The sequence below is a fragment of the Drosophila sulfurigaster genome, chromosome X, assembly GCF_023558435.1.
Source record: "Drosophila sulfurigaster albostrigata strain 15112-1811.04 chromosome X, ASM2355843v2, whole genome shotgun sequence".
Taxonomy (NCBI): Eukaryota; Metazoa; Arthropoda; class Insecta; order Diptera; family Drosophilidae; genus Drosophila; species Drosophila sulfurigaster.
The window spans coordinates 16,656,090-16,676,855 of record NC_084885.1 but is presented as its reverse complement, the minus strand read 5'-3'; the positions used below and the strand labels follow the sequence as shown (position 1 = coordinate 16,676,855).

The 20,766-nt window shown below is 34.6% G+C and overlaps 1 protein-coding gene across 2 annotated transcripts in view; it reads right to left on the bottom strand.

Annotated features, from left to right (window-relative positions):
* LOC133849113 (homeobox protein 13) overlaps window positions 1-20,766 on the bottom strand; it is an 85,283-nt gene that overhangs the window by 11,274 nt on the left and 53,243 nt on the right. For both annotated transcript variants that reach the window (XM_062284996.1, XM_062284995.1), the window contains exons 4-5: window positions 951-1,074; window positions 522-677 (exon numbers count right to left, since the gene is read on the bottom strand). In XM_062284996.1, the coding sequence (XP_062140980.1) occupies window positions 522-677; window positions 951-1,074 (280 nt within the window). The remainder of the gene's footprint in view (window positions 1-521; window positions 678-950; window positions 1,075-20,766) is intronic.

The window sequence follows — 20,766 nt, the reverse complement described above, 5'->3', positions numbered from 1 at the left end:
CGCAAATGCGGAAGCAGTGAAAGTCAAATGAACCTGTGATGCCAGAGAGACAGAGATGACTGCCTCCAGGCAGTTGAACATTATTTTCGCCTACTTCCGTCAGCTGAGACTGGCCTCAAACACACACACACTGACACACTGGCACACACACACACACACACACGGAATGGCGCCGCATCCTTCACACGGAAACTCAGTAAAGATTTCACAAATTGGTTTTCAACAAAATGAAAAATTCATATACGTGGCAAGGCAGCCAAAGGAAGGCAAGGCAAGGCAAGCCAGTCGAAGGTCGCTGCTTACAACTGTATACATATAGAATATATACATATAGGAAGAGGAAAAAAAGGAGGAGGTGTGTGTGTGTGTGTGTGTACACCGAAAAATGCCATTAAGTAAACCTGTTGAAAAGCGCAGTCGACACCGAGGCGCAGGCAAAAGCAACGCGAGCAGGCAATCAACATTTTCACATTTTCGCATTTTCACGGTTTTCACGGTTTTTCGCTCGCTGCGCAACTTACCGTTATAAATATCTGATGCCGTCGGCACATGCTCCGGATTGAATCGATTCTCCAGATATGACAAGATCAAATTGGTTTTGCCAACGGCGCCATCGCCAACCAGAACGCATTTTATCGAAGGCTGCTGTTGTTGCTGCTGTTGTGTTCCTTGTTTTCCTACGATGAATCAATGCAGAGCAAAGAGAGACAAAGAGAGAGAGAGAGAGAGAGAGAGAGAGAGAGTGTGAAGAAGAGAGAAGATTAGTTGCTTGCAAATTGCAATTAATTAAAAACAATGCACGAACAGAACAACAAACAAATGATGGCAATTGAAAACTTTTGCACCATTTTCACTTTGGCGCCATTTTGCATTGTCTGCTGCCATTTGCAATTGCGGCCATTGTTTTACTTATTCTTTTTCTTTTTCGTTTTGCTCATTCTTCTTCTTACCTTTGTGCTCAGCATTCGCCACAATGGCTGCTGCTGCTGCTGCTGTCTTCTTCGATTTGCGTTTTCGCAATAAAAACTTTCCACCTTTGCCGCTGTCCGCGCTTGTATCACTCAGCGATTGTTGCTGCAATGAAAAGAAAAGAAGAGACGGGAAAAGATGAAACAACTGTTGTGCTGTGGCAATGCAATGAATGAAAATGCCAATGAACGCAGGCGGAGGTCAGAGTCAACAACAATAAGAATAACAATAAGAATAACAATAACAAGAACAACATCCATTTGGTCAGCGTGCTACGTGCCACATTCAACTTCAACTGCACCACAATAAAATGGCCAAAGTTGATCGATGCCTGACACAATACAGCTCGAGGGAGGGGCAAGGGGCAATGCTTAAAAACTATTTGCAGATTGCGCATACTTTTGAATTAAGTCCTGAAAGCAGAGCACGTAGCGAAGTCACTTTTAATGGCATAGTTAAGTCCAGCGAAACAAAAATACATTTAACGTAATTCCCAACACGACACAAAAAAAATGTAATCAAAAAGTGAAATGCTTAAAAAAAATATTTTTTAAATTTATTAAAATAATTTGAACTTTTTTTTCTCATTTTAAACACATTATTCATAGCTTTAGTAAGCAAACAAAAAGGAAAGTTGAGTGTGCTTGACTGTGAGATTCCAGGATTATTATTATTTAAATATACCATATATATACCATATACCATATACCACATACCAAAAAAATACCAAAAAAATAGTGGATAAAATACTATCGTTATACTAATAATAGCCTTCGGCATATTTTAGTGTTTTCCGGTATTATAATTTAGTATATTTTAAGAACAAATACATTGCTTAAAATACCATGGAGTACAAAATATACCGTAGTTGCTAGGACTCAGAGTAAGTTTTTTCGGTAAACAAGTTTGACCGTTGTAATTGCAGTTGAATTATTTGATTTGATTTTGATTTAGTTGCACTTAAAGCACATGCCTAATAATTATTATAATTATAGTTGTAGTTACATTTAATTTATATAACAATTATCTCAACAAAAAGTAGAATGAAAATAAATAAAATAGTGCCATGAATATCGAATGCATAAATAATAGTTTGAATACTTTAATAATTGCCATGCAATAACAAAATGTATGGAATGAAATGTTTTGATTCGGTTTTAAATTAATTGCATATTAAGTATATAACATTATTAGTTATATTCAAAAAAAAAAGAGTCGAATTTAAATAGTTTAATACTTTACATATTCAATTCACTCTTTATATATCGCACTTTTTTTTATCATAAATATGAAATTATTAAACAAGATTTTAAATATTTCATAGTAGTTTAATAATTGCAATTGCAATGAAGTGATTTGAATTGGTTTTGTTTTCGATGTAATTGTATTTTAAGTACAACAAACAGTAATATAAATAATTTACTACTTTATTTTTTTATATCACACATTTTTGTCATAAATATGAAATTACAAAATAATATTTGAAATCTTTCATAATATTTAATGTGACCAATTTGATGACATTTGATTTCGATTTAGTTGCATAATAATTATAGATATTGATATATCAATTAGAATACAATAAAATGTTCTGAAATGAATTTTTGGCCCTGAGCAGCAGCAATCGAATACGTTAATTAATTCAACAATCATTTATTATATATTTAAAGGGTGCCACACACGCATATTTTAGATAAATGCATTCTAAAACGCTTTCGTTGAGTGCAATTAGTTGTAGAAATGCATTTCGCATGTATGTGTGTGTGTGTGTGGTTAAGCATTGTTTGTCGAAAACCAAAAGAGAGAATTTCTGTTGCTGCTGCTGCATTCCAGCAGCATTCGATATATTATATATTTTATATATAGCTTTGATTCATTATTCGAATAAAATTGCATATATTACTCTCGCTCTCGTTCTCGTTTTGTGGTTAGCCAATAACCGAATTGCGCAGAGATTTGGTTTTAGTGACGAGGCGGAGGCAAATGATATTACGCATACGCCATGTGTGCGTCTGTGTGTGTGTGTGGCAGTCAGGCAGCAAGCGCCTGAGACTGTCAATTAAATAATAAAAGCAGCCAACGCATTGAAATGTTCCCCCCCCCACGACCCCTCTAGACGCTGAAATGTGTGTGTGCAGCTGAGGGTGTGAACTAATGCCAAGCGCGACACTTTACGCCGTGCTCTGGGCTAATTTAATATGCACATATAAATTAGTCAAGAAGTTGAGAGAAGGCGAAGGAGAAGGGAGATGGGAGATGGGAGAAGGAAGGAGGCGACGACAGCACGCAAAACGCGCCTCAAGGCGAAATGCAAAAATCTAAGCGAACAACAACAACAGCAACAGCAACAATGAAGATGATGCTGTGAAACATTTGACGCATTGCGTATACGACAGCGTGTACAACGAGAGTAAGTCACTCAACAGAATTCAACTCGCGTCAGACAATTGTCGCAACTTTTGTCTCGCATCTGCGCTGCTAATTGGTTTAGCAGCTTAGCAGCTGAGCAGCCACAGCCACAGCAAGAGCAACAGCAACAGCAACAGCATTTTTTTTTTTACCACGCCCTCAACAGCAGCAATAAAGAATTAATTAAAATTCGCTTCTTTTTTGTTTTGGTTTTTTGTTTTTGTTTTTTTGTGGCTCACGTAAATAAATAAAAGCGAAAATTGTTTTGTCGAGTGGCATTTTGCAATATTTTGATTTATGCGCTGTTTGTTGTGCGTTTGCCGCTTTTGCTGCTTTTGCACAATTCGCACATTTTAACGCGCTCTCTGTTGCAATTTACAATTTTTGCACTTTGAAGACTTAATTTATGAGTTGCACATTTATCGTTTGTTGTTCCAACTGCCGACTGCCGGCTGCCGTGTTGCACACGCTGCACTCTCGCTGCACAGTTTATAAACACCGAGTTTAATAAATTGCTCTACTCCCAGCTGCTGTTAAATGGTCAACAATCTGCACTCGAATTAATTAACGGCATCATATTGTTGCACAGTCCAAAGCAAAAAGCAGCAGCAACAAAAAAAAAATAATAATAATAGTAATAATAAAAAATAAATAAATGGTGAGCTTTATTTAATTAAATTTCATGTAATTCAATTATTTTCACCCAAAGTGTAGGTCATCATATTGCCGCTTGATTTTTCAATGATCTGTAATAAATGCGAGCTGCAAAATGCCAAAGTGCAAGTGCATAAAAAAATGCTTGTGGCAAATCAAGCGCATTTCCTAGAGTAAACTCCACAGTCAATAAATTTCAGCTTTAAAATATGGTTTAATTTGCATTAAATAAATTCAAATAAATTACTTTAAGCAGAAATTCAGTTGACATATTAAAAACTGAAGTAACTTTTTCAAATGCTTCTAGAATAATATTTAAATATGAAAAATTAGGAAACTGTCTTGAAATTTGCGTGTTGAATTCTTAAGTAAACTTTAAATATTTTGATTCGAAATGCAATTCGCATGGTTGAAAACTTGTACAACTTTTTAAAAACCAGTTTGAAAATAATTTAAAGACTGCATAGATGTAGAGTAACTTCAGTTTTAAACTGAAAAGAAAATTACTTTTTAGATGAAGTCGACTAAATTTTAAAATGCTGGCAGAAAATCTAACCAATGTCTTTAAATTTTCATATTAAGAATTTAAAAGTTTTTTTGTAAAAAAAATATGTACTGAATTGTTGTTTGATGCAAGTGTATTAATAAAAAACATTACTGAGTGAAACTTTTAAATTTCACAACAAAACAAGGCAAACTTAATTCCATTTAAATGTAAGATATTGAAATGCGATTGGATGGCAAATAAAACGTTTTAAGATATAATTTTTCTTGTACAGCAATTGTAAAAATTACCTTCAAATTTTTGAATTGAATTTTGCAATTTCCTTCTCATTATATTACTACCTAAAAACTGGATTCGATTTAAGTATGTATTAATTGGTATTTTGAAAAGTTGAGTCAATGGCCTTAGTAGCTAGCACTTCCTTCTTTTAGATATTAATAAATAAATACTTTAAAAAATAATATATTGAAAAGCAAACATTAAAGATCAATTTGACATTTTACGCTAAAATTCCAAATCATTTTTCCACATAATTTCTTTGAAGAAATTTGTTGAACTTTACATAATTTGTGCTTGCACTTTATGGCATTTATTAAGCACTTTATTTGTAAAGCCTTAAATTATCCACCTCTCAAATAATAACAATTGTTGTGAAGAAGCCAAAAAGAATTCCACAAAAGTGAATTCGAAAATATCCGCGCGGGCTGTGCGTATTTTGTCACTGTGTGTGTTAAGTGAGTGGTTGCAATTGCAGGCCAATTAATTAAGAGTAGTTTAATGCTAATGATCGAATGGAAATGTCAAATCAATCATTGCATAATTGCCAATTGCGAGGCATCTGTCCGCAGCCATTAACAACGCCATCATCATCATCGACATCGACAACGACAACGAGAACTTCAACAACGACGACATCGTCATCAGCACACACTAAAGTGGGTAAAAGTAAGGACGAAATCGACATCGACATCGACATCGAAATGTTTCGTGTATGAGTGGCTGCTGCTGCTGTTTGCTCTTGCTCCTGGACATATACTACTCTATATAGTTGGGGGGTCGAGTTTAGGGTCGGCGGGGGGTAAGTACATAAGTATTTACCAGACGCTATCTAAATCAATATCTAAATTGCTGCTGTGCGTCGTCGTCGTCGTCAGCCACTTCAACTTCTCGTTGGAAGGAAGCGAATAAAAAAAAAATGGAATTGGAGGTGCGGCAAGTGCTGCTTGAAAGCTTGTTTTGAATCGCTTCAAGTTGCGCGCTCGCATTTTCCGCTTGTTAAGCGATAATGTCACAATATCTACTCCCAACTACTTCACTCTCTCTCTCTCTCTTTCTTTAAGTTGTCCTTTTCATTTAATTCCTCACTTAATTTTTTATTCGTTGCTGTTGTTTTATTTTTTTTTTTTGGGTCACTCGCATTTTATGCAATTTTGTGTAATCATAATTGTTGTTACTGGTAATAGTTAAAGTAATGTATTCGTTGCTGTTGTTGTTGCAAATATTGCGTGCTTCGCAATGTTGTCGGTAACCTCGTTCGCAACAGCAACAACAGCAACAACAACAACTACAAACAAACAAAATTGTGGTCTATTAAATGGCATGCCACTTATTGCATCAAAGAGTTGCATGCAACGAGCGGGGGGCAAGGCAAAAGTGTGGCAAAAAGACCGCAAAACTAAACATTCGAAGCTGCTGCTGCTGCTGCTAAAGCAACAACAGTAATAAATGTTGGGCGAAATACGGCCACAAAATGAGTTTCCTTTTGCCAGCAAAAGCCGCTGGACAGACAGACAGACAGACAGAAACTCAGGTGGAGAGCAAGCGGGGCGGGGGCAAAACATATATATATAGAGTATATATAGTACATATGATGTTTGGCCAACCTGATATTATTATTACACAACCAACAACCAACAACCAACAACAACAACAGCAGCTGACGTCAGCAGCAAAATTGAACGCATGTGAAAAGCTGAAACTGTTTTCGGAAAAGCAAAATCCTCAAACTGCCAAAAAACCGAAGCGAAAAGCAAATATTTTTGTTGTGCTCGATAATAATTTGTTGCCTCCATCGTTGTTGTTGTTGTTGCAGTTGTTGTTGTTGCTATTGTTTTCAGTGTGGTCAAATAAACCGCAAATGAAAATAGAAACACACATTAAAATTTTTCTGTTTGCAATTTTCTCGACAAAAGTTTCTCTCCCTTTCTTACGCTATCTCTTTTTCTATCGGAGTCTGTTTTAGGCCAAACGTAATTTGATATTTTTGCTGTCAAATGAACTTTGCAAATTGACAAGCAAATGAAAGACAAATAATCCATAAAAGATTGTAAAATAGTGTTCTATACTACATATTTTTCCACATAAATATTTAACAAATAAATTTTGCATTAATATTTTGCTGTGTGTGATATTGTGTTGTGTATTTGTTAATTATTATTTTGCAATTTATCTGCCAATAACTTTACGCTGAAATGTCAATTTAGTCGACTAACATAATTAGTTATAGTCCACTCTCTCTCTCTCTCTCTCTTTCTTTCTCTCTCCGTTCTTCCTCACTCTGTTTCAATTTCACTATCAATGAATTTCTACTATCTTTCTCTCTCTAACTGTCTCTCACTCTCTCTCGTTCTCTATCTATTTGCAGTATTTGCGTTTTGTGCGTGGCATTGTCACATTAATTTTCATACTGCAAATTGAACAATGGAAATGTTGTTGTCAACATTTGCTCGTTGCCTTTGGATCAACTAGAAAGCCTTGCTTATAAATATTAAAATAGCATCCAACGATTGTTTATTTATCAAAAACAAAGACGATTCCAATTGCCATAAATCGATCGGTAAATTGCTTTTGCATTTAACTAGGCAATTATCTATTTTACTTCAGTTCATTAAATTAATCGAAAGGTTGGCAACAAAAGTACAAATAATAATATGTAACCAATTCGTTAATGTAATCTAATAAATAATAATAATGTAATGGAGGCAAAACTAAAGAAAACTCTCGGAGAGAAGCCAACTCAAAGTGGCCAAAACGGAAGGAAACTCAATTTTCTTAAAGGAATTATGCAAACTATGTTTAATTGAAATCATTAAATTTAACACGAAATAGTTTGACCAAAGAGTATCATTAAATTTTATATTTTTTCTAAACATAAATATTTTGTATTATTAAATTATACTCAATTTTGTAATATTCTATTATTGAATATTTAATTTGTTTCTTATTATTTTAGGTTTTTCATGTTTTGCTATTTAATAATAATTTAGTTGTTTGACTATTGGTTTAATTGCTGATATTTAAAACTTGCTTATTTGTTTTTCTTATGAAGTTGTACTTATTTTTATGAATTTCATGTTTTGTTTATGCTTTTCATTTCTTCAATCACTGAATTTAATTCCAGTTTCATGTTTCCTATTATAAAATTTTACTACATTTTATTTAATTATTTTATATTTTGTACTTTTAGTCAATATTTTGTTTACGTATTTAATTAATTCCACTATTACATATATATTTTTCAATACTTCATTTTTTCTATTGTTAAATTTAAATCAATTTTTGCAGGTATTTATTTATTTCTATTATTAAATTTGCACAAGCTTTTATTTACATAGTTTCGGTGTTTGAGTTATGATTTTAATGTTGGGCTCAGCACGTTTAAATAATAAATTGGAAATAAATAAAAAGTGAATCGAGTAGCTTAAACAAATGCAATCTCTTGGCTATTAAAAATGTCGAAAAATATTTATTTAAGCAGTGCAACGCATTAAAGCGAACGTAATGCGATGAAATAATATAAAAGCCAATTGAGTGTCACATAATTTGCAATCATTTTATATTGCCCACAGCAAGGGAGAGAGAGAGAGAGCGAGGGAGAGAGAGGGAGAGTCACTCACACAATTTGTTTATAGTATGAAATATTTAAGTCAACCTTTCTCTCTCTCTGGTATATTGATGGGGCAACAACAACAACAACAAGAGCAACCACAACGAATCCATAAATGATAATTTCATCAATTTCACTTACATTTCGCAGCGACAGCAGCTGCGTTTAACAAACTCCCCAGCCAAACAAATTTCCATACATATATACGTACATAAATATATATATTTAACAAAATTATTGGGCAAAACAAGTTTGCACATGTGCGCCAAACTTTCGCGTGTGTGTATGTGTGTGTGTGTGTGCTGTGTCCCCTGCAGTTTAATGGACGCACGCAACGACAATGTATGTTTATGTATTAGACTGTGTGTGTGTGTGTGTGCGTGTGTGTGTGTCGCATCCCTGGCGATTTATTCAATTGCCCAAAAACACACTCGACGATTCGCAGCAGACACAACATCATGGCCCACAAACAAGAGTTTACGATGCCTTTTTTCGGGCCATGTAAATTACAATTCATGTGACTGTCAACAGCTTTTTTAGCCCAGCCTCTTCTTCCCCCACTCTCTCTCTCTCTCTCCCTCCCTCTCTGTCTAAGATTGTGACCCAAAATGTGTGTCACACAGACACACACACACTCTCACGCAGACAGCTGCTGTTGCAATCAAAAAATGTCGGAGCTATTCGCTCATTTTCATATTTCAAATGCGTGCACTCGAAATGTATTTTAAACTTTACTGTTGACATTTGGCAACATTTTTCTCGCTCCCTCTCTCTCTTTCTCCCTCTCTCTCTGCTCAGTCTCGTCGTAACTTTTGACCCATTTTTATATTCAAGTTTCTCTCGTTGTCTGCTTGCCTTTTCCCCCTCCTCTCTGTACGCCTCTTAAGTATGATTTACATGCCAAACTTTTAATGGCAAAAATTTGCGCATACGAAAAGCAAAAAAAAAATAAAAGTGTCGCTTCGCTTTGCGTTTGTCGTAAGGTGTTCAAGCGAAACATAAAAAAAAAAATATTACAGAGTTTCGCTTTGATTCGTGCTTTAAAGCAAACAAATATATATATTTGCATATTGTGATTTTTGGGGTCGAATTTTGGAGGCTACCTGAGCATGCAATTCGGTAGCAAAAGCTGACCCCAAAAAGTATGCTACACTTTTTTCGTTAGAATTTTCACATTTTGAAGCAGCACACAGTTGCTATAGAATATATATGTATACATATATATATGATCTTATATACGATACATTTGATCTGATGAATTTTTGTTTTATATATTTACAATATTTTCTTAAATTTTTGGTGAAAGTTTCACAGAAAGTATTTCTCATCCATTAGCATTCTTTTTAATAACAAATAATGCGCCCAAATAATAATTATTTATTAGTGAAACTATTGTAATTTTTCAAATTTAATTAGAAGTTATTTAAAATTTACTTCAAGAAGGTTTTCATCCACAATTATTCGAGTCAGTGTTGGAATTTCCACTTTTATGGGTTAAGCAAAACTTTTTTTATGGCAAAAACTGCATGCTGGGTGGGTTGGTTGCTTGGTTCGTTGGTTTGCTTGGTGTGTCGGCTTGTCTTGAGTGAAATTATTAAAAAGTTGCACATTTACGAGCATCGAACTGGACCAAAGAAGCTGGCTGGAGATGGCGAAGCAAAGCGAAGCGAAGACAAGCCTGAGCTGAGACCAAAAGTTCGAGGAGGGTGCCACAAAACTCAGTAACGTTTGACATTGGCTGCCAGCTCGTCGGGGCTTATTTAGTTTAAGACGCACTCGCCCACACACACACACACATACAGACTCACACACACACACACACACACACTAACACAATGGGAAAGTTTGTTACGCAAAAAGTTGGATGCCAAAAACTTCAAACTTGGCTTTGACTTTCGTTTTATACGCTCGGCAAACGGAAAATATTTTTAGCCAGTTAGAATGGCGACGTTTTAATTTAATTTGCCAGCACACACCGACAGAGAGAAAGAGAGAGAGAGAGAGAGGAGAGAGAGAACGAGAGAGAGGTGAATAGCAAACCTGTTTTGCAATTTACTTATTTATTTATTATTTCCTTGCTGCCGACAGGCATACAACAGACAACAAAAGTTCTCTCGCTGTTGTTGTTATTATTAAGTAATTTTGTGCAAAAAGGTAAACAACTTACAATAAATCATCAGACGCACGACGAGATGAGCTTGCAAAATCATTGAAAATAACTCCCATTCCCCAATAAATTGTTTTCAATTAATTACGGTCTCTCTCGTTCTCTCTCTCTCTTTTTGCTGAACCGGAATTGCGTCAAAGAGTGAAAATTCATCAAAATAAATCAAATATTATGCACAATACAAAAAGCAGCATAAAAAAGAAGAGAATGCTTTAAGCCAAAACTTGCCATTCAAATGGAAATCAATGCAATTTTCTGGTAACCAATAAATGCATTTTTCAGTTAAGAAATAAATCACATTTAATTCTTTTCAATTTGATTGCACATATTTGAGCCAAACTTTAAGATGCATCTTATTGAATAGCAAAAATTCAATTATTTGCATTATTTGTGAATTCAATTCAAGTTTTTCCAAGCGTATTTGCGCTCTTCACCTTTCGAACACTTTAAAACAAATAAGAAGGCTACAGTCAAGTGTGCTCGACTGTAAAATACCCGCTACGCATTGTGAATAAAGACAAAATAATTTAAAATATACCGTAAAACTACTAACCATATACTGAGTGTTGCATTTATTAGTCCAATGCTCAAAATATACCAGATTGTCAGTCAAAGCAACTAAGCCCAGAGAACCCCAAAAGTATTAAAATATACCAAAGGCGATATTTGGTATATCAGTCACAAAGTACATTCAAAATATGCCATAGAATGCAAAATATACCAGAATGTCTGACAAAGCAGATAAAATCCTTTTTTTTTTTTTAAATAAGCATACCAAAATATACTGATGTCTATATTTAGTTCGAAACATACCATAGATGTCAAAAAATATACCAGATATTCAGCCGAAACAGCTAAAACCCCATCATTGTATTTCTTATAGAACTTCTCCAATTTGTAACCGATCGAAATCAAATTCTCAGGAATAAATAAAATGTCGACTCTAGCTAGTTGTAATACCTTTCTACTCTTTGGGTAGCGGGTGTAATTAACAAATGCGTATCGATTGCTGTTTCAATATGCATTGCGTATTATTGGCATTGCTTGCAAATGAAATCAATGCATCATGCAGCAGCAGCCAAGCAGCCAAGCAGGTCACGCAGCCATGCAACACGTAGAAGAGTGTGCCACAAGCAGCAACTACACGTAGTTCAACTATCTGTCAGATAGCTAGCTGACTGGCTGGCTGGCAAGTTGTCGTTAGTTATTTGAATATTGTGACAATTGCATTACATAGTCGGCCGCACATTGTTACGCCCACATTCAATGGCAATACACGCCCCACGCCCCCGCCCCCCTTGTGACATTTTTGCCAGCCACGCAATTTGTTGACACGATAACAAAGAAGTCTGCACAGCTCGCGCTTTGTTGCTGTCGATGTTAAAAGTAAAAATTGACACCACTTGTTAAATTTGCTGTTGTTGTTGTTGTATGGATTTTTCTCATTTTCTTTTTGTTTTATTGTTTTTATAGTTGGATTTTTTTTTTTGTGTAGCCATCAGCAGATTGCGTGTAAAGTCGCTGATCCACCTAGGCCAACAAAATAAACCATAAGCAAACAACAAGGACCACACAAACACACACTGTAGCTACGTATAATAGAGTCTGCAATAACACACCCTACACACACACACACACACACACACACACACACACACACGCGTGCATAGTTGCAGGCATCTGCATATATTTGAACATGATGCCTGAGCGCTCGCTTTAATTAAACCTGCAGTTGGCTGCCAGCAACAACAACAACAGCAAAAAAAAAGACGCAACGAAAAAAAATATGTCTATCAATGTGTATCGCGAGGCAAGTCAGAATAACGAGTGAAAAGTGCTCAACATAATGCAAATACAAGTGAAGTTATACCGTCCACAATTTTAAACAAAATGCCATTTAAATTGCTTTGTTACGCAGTATAACTCAGGTCGATCATGCTTGAATTTCGCACGCATTTAGTCGCCCATTAAAATATGCACAAAATTACGCACGTTAAGTGCAATCAGACTGTGCGCTAAGCTGATTAATTATAATTAATGCATTAGTAGCCACTTCAAATGATTTGCTTAGCAACAAATTGTTGTATTTATAATTAATTCTCGATGACGAGTGTGCGGCTAGTCGAGTTGCCTTTTCATTGCCAGCTGTCAATTTCTGTTGCATACTTTTGCGCGAATGCGAAAAAACAAACAAACCAGAAGAAAACGAAAGAAATATTGTTGACAGACCCAATAAAAATTCAAATAGAAAAGCGAAAGAAATACATATAGAAATATATATAAATTTAGACAGAGTTAGATAGAGAAGAGAGAGAGAGAGAGACTGATAGTGCATGCAATTTAAATTGGAGCATTGATGATGACAACTGCGGCAAAGATGGTTGCACGCACAGTGGAGCAAAAACAATGCAGAAAATGTAAGATTATTGCAAATGTCAGCATACTGTAAAAAGAAGCAACATGTGCACGACTTTATTGTTGCTTTTTATAAACATTAAAGTCAAATGCAGTCAGCTCAAAAAAAAAAATACTAAGTAATTAAAAAATAAAATCTGTTTTGATAGCAACTAAAATACTATCTCCCATTACACGCAATTAATCTGGTATCAGTGCAAAAAAGTAAAGTCCATAATCTAGTTTACGATATTCGAAACAAAAAAGAAACGTAATAAATGTATCAATTCGTTATTGCACACTAAACGAATGAGGGATAACAAAAAACTACTATACACAGCATCAATTATGCTGTCTGCTATTCAAAATAGTATCGTAAATTGAGACTACAAAAAGCTAAACAAAAAAGTTGATGACTTTTTGCTTTTACGGCTGCATTGATTGACAATCAGTCAGTCAGCGAAAATGGAGATATCGTTTCTAACAGATCTAACAACGGAATAAGGCGACAGCAAACGTATTTCGTTGCGATTTCTAAGTAGCGATATTTATACACATTTTCATTAAGCTAATTAAGCAAATATGTGGCAAATTTATGTGTAGTTAGGTGAGAAAACAACTAGTGAATGTAGAGCAGACAAAAATAAAAAATAAATAAGAAGCTTTAAATAAAATAATAATTCAAACAGATAATATAATAGGAAAAACTTATTTTAAAAACGTTTATTATTTAAGAAAATGAACAACCTTTTGTTTTCAAGTCGAATTTTTTGTAGCATTTGTGAATTTACTATTTGGTATGTTTTAATGTAATGTTATATTGGTATACCAAACATAACATTCGGTATATTTACGTATTTTTAGTAAATCATCGCGGAATTGAGAATAATACCACAATGTTTTGGTTTTAGTATTTTAGTATTTTTCAGAATATTAATTTGGTATATTTTATTTAAATAATACCACACTGTTTTGGTGTATAGAAAATCGATACCAAATACTTCATTCGGTAAATTTAATATTTTTAGTATATTAATTCAGTATATTTTAAGAGTAATACCGCAAAAATCGCATCGATTTCAGATCCATTCAGATCGGGATCAAATGCATGACATTAACTGTTAACATTTGGCCCAATCGATTATCGATTTCATTGGCCGAGTCGAGTTGAATAAAAAGTATTGGCATATTTGTGCAAAGATTGACAGCAGTTCGTGACAGCACTTTCGCAATCTAAATATGCTTCTATTTCATTCAAATTGATTTACTGTGAGCCATTAAGCGGCTTTCATTTGCCAACAGCAACTGCAACTGCAACCGGCAAGCGGCAAGCGGCAAATCAACATTGCAACATGGCGGATTATTCACTGATTACTCTAACTGACAGGTACACCACGTTGTTGTTGCTGTCACTATCTCTATGGCTATCTCTATCAGTGTGTCTATCGCTGTCACGACTGACTGTCTGACTGTCTGTATATCTGTCTGACAGTCTGAATGTCTGCTCTTCAGTTCCGTCGAGCCATGTGTCAAAATTAAAAATTCAGCAAATTACACATGCAATAGCGGCAGCCACGAATGCTAAGCCTTGTCGTGGATTGTACCCATCCATCTATCCATCCATCCATCCATCCATCCATCCAGCCATTCACCTAGCCATCTAGACATCTAACCAGTGACATCCTTCAAAAGCCATGCAACATTCCCAAGCTGATGATGATGCGCTGGGCCTTTTGGCTTCGACTACTGGCTCGTCATCATAGTGATAATCATCATGATAATGATAATGATAATGATAATGACGATGACGACCCCAATTTTGCACTTAGCTGCACAGCAAACCGCATGTAACTACTTGCGGTGAGTGTAACAATGCTGCTGCTGCTGTCGTTGAAGCCACTGTGAGAATACGGCAGTGTTTCAATTTACATTAATTCCAAATGCATTTAAAATTAACTAGAGACTGAACTGATTCGAGAACTTTTCGGTTCACATTACAGTTAACACTTAATATTATAATTGTATTATTTTATGAATATGCATACGAAAAACGATGTCTAGCATATTATATTTGAATTAATTATTATTTTGTGTATATTCTGCATCTAGAAATTTACCTCTGGCATATTTTAGTTGTCTCATTATATATTATTATTATTATTTTTTGTTTTTTTGTAATCTTCATACAGAAAATAACTATATTTATAATACTTTATCTGATTTAAATTATGCATAATTCACATTACATTATATTTTATTTAAAGTTTATTTATTCTGCCATCATTTGCATTACTTTCATCTTTGGCATATTTGAATTTATTATTTGGTACTTCTTTAAAATAAATGACTCTCAAATGCATTTCAAATGTTGTAACTATAATGCTGAATAAAAATGGTTTAGTTCGGATTGTGCAATAATATTATGCTAATAATTTTGTAATTATCAATTTTATATTTAATTTACTTGTATTATATGATTTGATTTCCCTATAATTTGCTTTACTCTTTTGACCACTGTGCGACACTTGCATAAATGCACTTTTCTTCATATTTTTTTGTGGCAGCCATAAACTAAATTAAACTCGCGTTTTGTTCACAGTGACTCATTTGACATTTAATGTCGAGAATTTCTGTCAATTAATTACAGACGTTGACCTTCATTTGCGGCGTGTCTTGGGTCACAAACGCTCGCGCTTCTTCATAACTAAAAGTAGCAAACAACAAACTTTGACAACAGTTGACATCTTTGACATCAGCAAAGTCACCCACACTACAGACAGTACAGTGAGTACTGTCAGTACACGACGATACCTACTTTACCCCCTTCTTTTTTTGGGTGATATTTTTGTGAGGCGTTATCCACTTTCAGTTCACTTTCATGGCATCTCGTCTCGTCTGGCTTTGAGTGCTTATCGACTTTAAAACTAAAGTCAGAGTTGGGTTTTGTTTGCAAAATGTTTTCCGTGAGCGAGTGAGAGACTTTTCCTCTTCAAGCGGCTCCACAAAAAAAAAAACAAGAACAACAACAGAAACTTTTTAATCAAATAATGCACAACGACGAGCAGTTAAGGTAGGCAAAGCTAAGAATGACTGGGCGTGCTGCGGCGTAAATTTTATTAACAACTGCAGCGAGAAAGAGAGGAGAAGCTTGGCAAATTTCAAGAGTCCAGAGTCCAAAAGAGTCGCAGTTGCAGTCAAAACGACGCCAGCTCATGGTCAGATCGTAAACCGGCTTGGTGAGCGCAGCAGTTGTATATATACATATACATATATATACATAGTATAGCCCAGTTGATAGCCCAGTCGGAACCCCACAAGCACAGTTGGCTTTGGCTTTCAGCTCTCAGCTCACAGCTCACAGCTTTAGCTCCCCCAACTTGCTTGGCTGGTCAAGCAGAATCTCGCCTGCAGTTGTAGCTTTTGACTGCAAGTCGTCGGAATCGAGTCGTGCTCTGTTGCTGCCACAGACAGTGCGACGCGAGCCAACAACTTAACTATGTGGCAATAGCAGACAGCAACAACAACAACAATAAATGTAACAACAACAAGTACGCATACAATCGCATTGATTTCAATTACCCAACTTTTCAAAGACAACACAGCTGCTGTAACAAATTATTTCGTGCTTTTGCGGTTGACTCAGGTAATCCATCTCTCAGCAGCAGCAGCAGCAGCACTTTAGCTAGTCAATGAACTATTCACATCGCATACGAATATACTTGATTATATATAAATCAGACGACAGCCATCAAGATCCTATCGAAATTGCATAATTACATGGCCTTAATCTACATCGAACATGAGAAATATGCATTTTATTTGCAGCAATTGCATTTTGGCATTAATTATATTCTCAGCAAATCTATATTTTATCTTGTCTATCATGTCTGACCACTTCTTAACTTTCAAAGCTTATTAAGAGCACTCGAGGAGCAGCGATAATCTTGCCAGTTATTCAAAGAAGAAATCATCGAATTGCTCAGATTCAAATCAAATCATATTGCAATATCAAAAAAATACGAAATTCAATATTATAAAGACAAATAAATAATGTGAGTTGTTAATCTGATCAATACAAAATTTCCATAATTTGCACATATTGTTATTATTCATAAGCTTCTTTTCTAGTATTTTTTTTTCTATATTATATCAAAATATAAATATACTAAAAATATAAATTTCGCATTGAAATATAATTTAAATACTGCAATTTTTTTACATTTTATATAATTACGTTTCTTCCACAGTTAAATTCATTTGCTTTTTAAATCAGTTTCTATAATGGTCGTTTTACTTTTAATCAAATGTTGTTGTTAATGTTGTTTTTTATTATTATTGCTTAACAAATGAACACTAACTTTTTCATTTTTAGCATATTGCAATTGATTTGAAAGGCTATCAATGAACTCTCAATTCGATTTGAATCGATTTCGTGTATTTTACGCTTTTAGTTGCTCTTGTTATTGTTGTTGCAGCTGCAGTTGAAGCTGTTTTTGTGAGGCTGTTGCATATGTATAGTTGCATTAAACCGCAACCTTGTGCACACTATTATAGTTGCCACAAAAAACTCAATGCACATTCATGGCTCAGTTTATTTATAGTCGCGATTTATTGTCTTGTTTATGACAAATCAATGCGATTCCAATGATGACCCGATTTGGCGTCGCATTCGAAATCAGCAATTGCCGCGCTTTACTTTCATACAATGTGTGGCAGCAAAAAACAAAACAACAAACAAAAACAAAAAAGGAAAGATTACAATGTGTGGCAAGTGTGCATCAGGCAATTACTTAATGAACTCCGTCAATTGGGGAAAGGAGAATGGCATAAGTTGCAGTAATTTGATGATGCTCATTTAACTGCAATCGTCGATGCGAATACAAAATAAAAGCATATGCACAATTACATCTCTCACTCATCGTACTTTCTCCTCACTCTCTTCGATCGCTTTCGCTGCTTCGCTCCCTTGGAGTTGCCAATGATATTGGCGCCGCCAATTAAAATAATGAGAACCAACGCTCTTGTCACCATCTCTCATGGAGTTTGGCAATTAAGCGACTTCACTGTGAGTTGTCAATTTCATTTTGCCTAGCGCCGCATTTTCACTGAGGTGCAAAACGCAATTAATGTAAATATTAAGTGAATTATTTGTCTAAGTCACTTAACTGACAAGCGAAAAAGAACTGTACATTCGACTTTTTACAGTTCATTTAGCTACTAAACACAAGTGATTCTCAGAAAGTTATGGATGAGCTGTTATACGTTAGAATTTAACTTTTAACGAGTAAAAATAGTTGATTCAAATAGTTAATTTGTAATCAAAATAATATTTGTATCAACTAACTTATTATGGTTCAATCTTTAAATAAGAGAGTGTCTTTCTACCATTTACTAGTCACCTTCTGATAGATTAAAAAAGACCTACAAACAATTTAAAGAAAACGTTGGTTAACAAAATTTGTGTCCAATATTATGGTATTTATTTTATTTTAGTATATTATTTTATTTTTTGGTATATTATTTATTTTAGTATTTTATTATATTTTTGATTTTAGTATATTTAGAGTTTTTATTTATTTCAGTATATATTTTAGTACTTTATTTTATTTCAGTATTTTAATATACTTGATTTTAATATTTTTTATATACTTGTATATTTATTATATTTGATTTTAGTATATTATTTTATTTCAGTATTTTATTTTAGTATTTTATTTTATTAAACTGCAAACGTAAAATGTTTTCTTAAAAAAAGTTGAATTTCACACAGAACTAAAATTCACCGCGCTACTCAATTAAATACTATTAGCATAAAAAACACATTTGCATATCTTAATAAAAGCATCTTCGACTGCAATATTCTCACACGTCTTGTTCATTCATCTCGCAAGTGAAACGTGCGATTTGCCAACCAACATCATCATCGAGACTTGATCGTGGCGACCTCGACTTTGATGACCTTCTAGACGTGAAGCATTTATAATTAGCTTAATTTCTTGTGCTAAGCATCAATTGGATCAGTTGCAGTTCCGTAGTTTCGCAGTTTCATTTAGTTGGGTTCATTAGTTGTTCCGGCTAGCAGCATTTTTGGCTGGTTACTCAGTTCATTTCTGTGCAAAGTTCTAGCGACAACTTCCCTCTTTTATCTCTCTCTCTCTCTCTTTTTCTTCCTATCTCTGTTCTCTTGGCTGTCCGACTCTGTCGGCGACTCATGCATTCATTGCATTATTAATTTACGAAATGTGTTTTAATTTTGCTCGATGAGCGCAATTCAGTTCTTTTCTTTTTTCTGTGCTCTTCCCTTAGCAGTTTTCCTTAATTTTATTTTCTTTTTCGTTCGTTCATTGCCTTTCACTGCAGCAGCAACGTGGAAATTTCTTACATTTTATTTGCGCAACATTTTAATTTGCTTGGCATTAATGGGATGTGGAGGGGAAAGCAACAGCAGCAGCAGCAGCAACAGCAAAAAAAAATAGTTGTTGCAGTCAAATCATCATCGTCATCGCCGTCTGTTGAAGCTTTGGCCAGCTATGAAAGCCACTGCGTACTTGCTTCGGACAGACACTGACATGGCTTTCTGTGTGTGTGTGTGTGTGTATGTGAGTGTGTGTGTGTGTGCCTGCTTACATTGCCAGCCGCCATTCTCCGATTCTCTCCATTTCCATTCCAATTCTCTGCTTCTGATTCCCATTACTATTCCCTTTCTCAGCCATTCTTTCAGAATTGTACTCTTGCGTTTTGTATGTCCATCAGTTTGTTTGTTTGCTTGCAGTCGACGGTCGACAGTCGACAGTCGGCAGCTTGGCAAGTCGTAGGTGAGCAGCCTTGCCCATTATCAGAATAGACAGATGTGCAATGAAAATGTTGCCAGCATTCGAAGCAGCAGCAGCAACAACAAACGGTAAACTCTTAAGCCCTGACGTTGGCCTCCGCCAACAAAACAGTCAATTGTTAAAGTTTGCTTGCCACCTTCACTCACGACTCCCAGACTCAGTCTCTAAGAGACTCTCTCTCTCTCTCTTTCTCTCACAGAGAGAGAGATCTGTAATTGCTTTGCATGCTGTGAAATTCTCAAGCCGCCATCAGCTGCCAACTGCCAACTGCCTCAGAACTGCAATCTGTTATTGTTGTTGCGGTTTAAAGCCTTTTGCTTGCAAAGTGTTTACTATAGTCGCAGTTTGTTCTTTCATCTTGTCGATTATGAGAAGCGTTTGTAAGAACTTGTAACAATTTCATGCAGTTTTCATTGCACATTTTCACAAATCTTCATAACATACTTGAACACTCAATATTTTTTTACCGATTTGCTTTATTTTTAAATGCTTTCATTTAAAATGTATTGTAGTTTATTTTTTTTATTATTTGTTGTTTTTCCGTAAATAAAAGTAAAATATACCGAATTAGTATACCACAAAATACTGAAAATATGCCAAATTCGATATGTTGTATATTGATATAGTACATTAAAAATATACCATATACCAGATTGTCCGCCAAAGCAGCTAAGATCCGTAAAGAGTAGGAATTTGTTTCCAAATACTATGCTACTCAAAATATGTCCAATATTATGGTATTTATTTTATTTTAGTATATTATTTTATTTTTTGGTTCATTATTTATTTTAGTATTTTATTATATTTGATTTTAGTATATTTAATTTTAGCATTTTGATTTATTTCAGTATATATTTTAGTACTTTATTTTATTTCAGTATTTTAATATACTTGATTTTAATATATATATATATATAAATAAATATATTAAAATAAATTATAAAATAAA